Source organism: Ochlerotatus camptorhynchus, unplaced genomic scaffold, assembly GCF_037179485.1.
Source record: "Ochlerotatus camptorhynchus isolate MF236.1 unplaced genomic scaffold, CSIRO-AGI_Acam_v1.1 ptg000556l, whole genome shotgun sequence".
In the NCBI taxonomy this organism is placed as follows: domain Eukaryota; kingdom Metazoa; phylum Arthropoda; class Insecta; order Diptera; family Culicidae; genus Ochlerotatus; species Ochlerotatus camptorhynchus.
This window is the reverse complement of record NW_027041039.1, coordinates 894,802-900,556: the sequence shown is the minus strand read 5'-3', so window position 1 is coordinate 900,556 and position 5,755 is coordinate 894,802. Positions and strand designations below refer to the sequence as shown.

General features: G+C 39.8%; 1 protein-coding gene across 1 annotated transcript; it reads right to left on the bottom strand.

The window, feature by feature from the left end:
* Positions 1 to 472: 472 nt before the first annotated feature.
* Positions 473 to 2,131, bottom strand: Es2. Its single transcript, XM_065236553.1, has 3 exons — positions 1,972 to 2,131; positions 1,762 to 1,915; positions 473 to 1,701 (listed from the first exon to the last, which is right to left on the bottom strand). Exons 1-3 carry the CDS (start codon positions 2,104 to 2,106, stop codon positions 509 to 511), a joined length of 1,482 nt encoding a protein of 493 aa, XP_065092625.1. The 5' UTR covers positions 2,107 to 2,131; the 3' UTR covers positions 473 to 508.
* Positions 2,132 to 5,755: the final 3,624 nt, after the last annotated feature.

The following is a 5,755-nucleotide window of genomic DNA, read 5'->3' as shown; positions in this document are numbered from 1 at the left end:
TATCACAGACAAACAGACATAACACATTGAATATTTCTCAATGTAAAACATCGTCGCTAAAACATTACCGCCATCTGTTGAGTACACTGTGGTGCGTAGTACGCTGAACAGATGGCGGTAGTGTGTAAACGTCAAACGCAAGGGAATTGACTATGCACGCCACAGGTGGTGGTACTACCAACTATGATACTTTTGAATTGACCGTTAAATGCTTGTTCGATGAACAAATTGCGAGTGTTATGTCTGTTTGTCTGTGGTTTTATCTTTGAATCATTCTTGAAAGGCACGCAATGGAAGCTTTAAATAATTATTTGGACTTTCTGTCGAAGTCGATTTGGTTTGAGTCACGAAGCGATTGTGCTTTTCCAAGATTGGCCAAAATTATGGAAAACAAACTAGAAAAATTAAACCTCCAAAAATAAAACAGGATCAATGTTAAAAATATATTCATTATTTTATATGCTCAGTTCAAAAGTAGGAAATATTCAAGGTTTTTCTTTATAGTCTCTTAAAAGAAATCAGCTGCCTTCGGTCGCTTCGCCGTCGAAGGAATATCCAGCAGGTTATCGGTCAAAGTAACCGAAGCACCTGAAGATTCTTGTGTTTCACGGGTTCCGCTGACGCCACTCGAGCTTGCCACCACCGCCGGAGTTTTCCGTCTCACTATCCCTGCAGGTGACGGAGTTGGTCTTGATTTTCTTGAGTGTAATCTTGGAGTCTTCAACGCAGAACTAGACGGCGTTCGCAGTGGACTGGGAGTGTTGGTAAAACCCAGTTTAGTAGTTGCAAGTCTTCGAGCGGCAGGAGACATACTGGCTAGTCGGTCGAACGTGTTTCTAATCACTGGAGAGGCAATGTTCCTCCGGGCAGCTTCGATTGCTTTTGCTTTTTTCGAACGTGATTGCTCGGCAGCTTTTTCTGCCAGCTGGAGGGCAATTGTTTCGCGTTTCGAAGTTTCAGCTATCCGGAACGAAGGGCCAGCCGATGCCGGATGAAGAGGGGTGTCACCACCATCCAATCGGAATGGAGTTCCTTCGATTTCACCCCACGTAAACAGGGGACTATCGGTTACACCCGGGCAAGGGGACGGACTTTTGACAAAACTGAATCCTCGGACAGCGGGAGTGAGCGATGCTTCAACCAATTTACCATCGACACCAATCTTTTCGGGAAGGCACTTTGCTTGCGATTTGGCCGCTTCGGTAATGGCTTGTTTGCTTTCATGCTCGTTGAACGGATTCGTTTTCAACCGGGTGTTATTGTGTTCGATTTCCTGCTTCTTATTTGCCATTTCAATTTCCTCTGCACGAGTTAGCGCCACGCCATCCGGAATATACATGATGTAGTTTTTGTTCTTGTAAGTCCACATGTCTAGCTCCTTGGGTTTTTCATTTGTATCGAACTGGCTTTCAATGCTCGGAAGGGTTAAACTTTTGTCAAGACTTTCCCGAGTGCTTCCCTCGGCTTCATACAAGACGGAGAATTTTTGCCTCAGCTTTTTGTCAGCTGCTTCCATAATTTCTTGGAAACTATCGTTATCCTCGCTGGTGTACTTAAACAGGAACGTGTCCAATGAGTGTTTGCTGGCGATGGATTTACTACTTTTGGTGGAACTTGTACTTATGGTAGATCGCTCCGATGGAGGTTCGTCCGGTGCGAGCGAAGCACTTGGCAGAGGTGTTTCGAAAGTGGCAGGGCTGTCTAAAATTTAAACGTTTTTAAATGATGATTACGCTTGGAAGACGCTAATAATGTACTTACATTCTCGAATAAGAGGTGATTTTGAATTGTATTTCGAGAAAATCTGCCGCAGCTTTACTGTGTCGTTACTTGCCAATGCGTCTAGGTACTCGTTTTGTGCCTTCAGTTTTTGGAGATCCGGGAAGAAGTCTCTCTGGATAATTTTGGCCATTTCCTACAAAACTCGATCTTTAAATAACCAACAAAATATTGGCAATACAAGGTACAAACCTCCAGATAAGTCTCCTCGTTTAAAATGATTTTCTTTTCCTTTTTCGTTTTCGGTACCGCTGGCTTCTTGAATACTGCAAGTGATTTGTCCAGTTCCTTCATGGCCTGCAGGGCCTTTTCTCCGGGTTTAGACATGCTGAACTCTGCGTGATTTTGAAAACGTATGAGATTTCTTTTAAAACAAAAGACGCAATCCAAATTATTTACGTGTTGCAGCTTTTGACAGTTCTCATTTATACCTAGTACTGTTCCAATGTATTCTACATAAGGGTAGCGCAAAAAGGCTTATTGGTTTAGTGAAAAGTGGAGATGTTACTGCAATGAGGTATATACAGGTGTGGCACAAGAGGATTTGTTGGTATAGTATAGCAAATAAGAGGTACACGGCGAATGAGAACGACCCAAATTTGAGTTTAGTTCACACATAATCGCCAAAAGTGCAGGAACTCAACGAGTTTGACGTCACGGAACGTATACTTCACAAACACTATAACATATTTTGCACTACACGAATACAATTTTACGATCATTTTGCTCACCTGTATACAGCTCATTGATGTTACTGATGGGGGTTGAATTAGGATTGGGCGATCTTCAAAGAAAGATCGATCTTATATTTGGCTCTAGAATCGATCCACTGATTAAATCGTTACCGAAGAATCGATCTATAGTAGATCGATCTTTTGATTCTTATTTTAAAACGCTTGTTTACGGTCGTACCCATGAAATTCTTTCCTTTATAATATTCAATTGAATGTCGTCGTGACGGTAAGAAGCAATGAGCACAAGAGGGAGATAGCCCAAACCTTCAAATGTTGCTATATTCGTAAATATCGGAAACGCAAAAAGTGACGTCATTGTAGCGAGCGATGCTGATGTTGACGTTATTTTCGTTAAATTTACAACGCAGTCTGCACTTATAAAATTTCAAAGATTGTCTTTATGTGTCCCACACATGATTTTTTGCAATGTGATCAACAAATGATATCTAACGGCGCCGGTGGTGTAGTGGTAAGCGTGATTACCTCTCACCCCAGCAGGCCTGGGTTCAATCCCAGTCGGCGCCGCCGGGATGTTCTGAGGCATAACATCTCTGATCACGCCTTCCTTCGGATGGGAAGTAAAGCCGTTGGTCCCCGGTTCATGAGTTGATGGGTCGATAGGTAGGGTCCAGGTGTGGGAGCTACCTTCCTGGCACGTCGGTAGCATTGGTGCTCAGCACGGAAAACAAGATCAATGGAAAAAACAAACCAAAGGAAAAAAAAAAAAAATTATATCTATGTGTTGGACACATACTTAATATGTGTACACATAAAAGCCATGTGTAACCACACGAAACGAAAATCAATTATTTAATTCATGTGTTTCACTTATACATTTTTGCCAAAGCATCAGCCTTATACATTCCATAAGACAAACCACATAGGTCCTATTAGAATGCATAATAGGTATGTGTGACTACTTATACATTTCATTTGACACATGATCTTTATTAACTTTTTGCAAGGCGTCTGCTTATTAGTTGACTTATACAATTTATGAATAATCAGCAATGGAAATTTGCCAAAAGGTATAAGGAGATTTCTATCCGTGCACACATACTATTCATTTGACTCATACATTTCATGTGTGCTTCTGGGTGGATTCTGTTTATGTGTGATCACATGAAAATCATGTGGAATTTCACATGGAAATTTGTCAATAAAAATGTGTGCACTGAGGCAAATAGACTTAAGAACGACAAATATGAATTTCATAAGCGTGACATATGAAAGATTTTCGTCTAAAATAACGTAGCTCTTATACGAGAAAAGATGAGTGGTCAACACACGAACTCCGTAATCTCAACGTCCATGGTTCGGTTCGAGTCTGCTCCGATTTATTATTTTTTTGTCAACAATATTTTTCATAAGACGAATTAATGAAATTCATACTGTTTTCTTGTGGCTAAAATTCATAAGTGTTTCTTATGGAATTCTTAAGTTCCAAATTTGCGTGACATAAATAATGGACCATCCCTATGAGAAAATCCATAAGCAAACGTCAGACTGTGCGTGAAACATAGCGGAATTTGAACTATCCTTTCGCCACAGACAAACAGACAAAACACATTGAATATTTTTATCACTGTAAAACCACAAACGAAGTGACAGACGGAGCGGCTCGAAAACTTTGGTGACTAATCTGCTATTTCAATTTTTCAGTGTACCACATGGCAACACCATTACTATTGGATTGTACCACATGGCAACACTACTACTGGATTGAACTAGCATTTTCACCAAATGTACTAGAATGTTTTGGTTCTATCTCTTTCACTCTACTCAAAACTGAAATGCATAAAAAAATAACAAAATGATACGCACTCTTTGCACACTGTCAAAGAATCATTGTACACAAAATCAACTTTGTTCAAATCAAAACAAAAAAATAACCCATCTGGTGGATGATGGCACAAGCTTCCAAGAAAATTCTATTGGCAAATCAAAGTTGCCACTCGTGGTGAATAGAAGAACTATGAGAGTGATGATGGTTTCAAAATTTTACACGGTGAGGTATGCGAGTGCAATCTTAAAATGCTTTTATTTTGCAAATGGAGCATTTTATTTAAATCTGGTTGATGCTATGTTAGTAGAAAACTTAAGGACTACTCAATAGACAAATAATACAGAAAAAATAATTTCTTTTCAGATTTTTAGGTGTACACATAGATTTGAGCTTTTCTACCACTGTAGCAGCAACCAGATTTAAATAAAATGTTCCATTTGCAAAATAAAAGCATTTTAAGATTGCATTCGTATACTTCCCCGTGGAAAATTTTGAAACCATCATCACTGTTATAGTTCTTCTATTCTCCACGAGTGCCAACTTTGATTTGCCAATTACAGTGAACCACATTATTTAAATGGATTTCTTCGCCAGTTAGTCGTCTGTCACTTCGTTTGTGGTAGTACGCTGAACAGATGGCGGTAGTGTGTAAACGTCAAACTCAAGGGAAATGACTATGCGCGCCACAGGTGGCGGTACTACCATAGAGGTAACTCTAAGACTAGTAGGTCCCGAAGAAAATCATTATTATTTTTGGCTCACTCAGTACCAGAACAACGGTCCCAAGCAGTCCCAAGCTATTTCACTCACCCCTGCATGTTCTGCATGAATCCACACACCCCTGATGTTATCTGTCAAACTTTCATAGCGAATCAAAACAAACATAGTGTAGTAATAGAATTTCAACTAGAATAGGGCACGTTAATCGTTTGCTTGGGACCAATAGGCTACTAAAGTGGTGAGCCAATTTAAAATCGTTAGTTTCGTATTGATTGTTGGTACTACCAACTACGATACTTTTAAATTGACCGTTAAATGCTTGTTCGATGAACAACTTGCGACTGTGATGTCTGTTTGTCTATGCTTTCACTTCACCGAAAATTCCCATAAGAAACTGTCTAAATTTGCTGGAAGAGCAAATTTTTCGACGGTGCCGTAAACGCCAATAAGTAAAATTTTGTGAGCTTTTCGAGGAAAAAACTTCTCACGGTGAATGAGAACGACCCAAATTTGAGTTTAGTTCACTCATAATCGCCAAAAGTGCAGAAACTCAGCGATGAGTAAATTTATCTCATGGTTTCCTGTGGAAAACCTTAAAAATCTGCCGGAAAATGAGGAAATTGACGAAAATTTTATTCAGTCTCGGAAAGTAAAGATTGGATTCACTCAGTCTATTGGTACTACAATAGACTGAGTGAATCCAATCTTTACTTTTCTCAAATTCGGGAATGTTTCC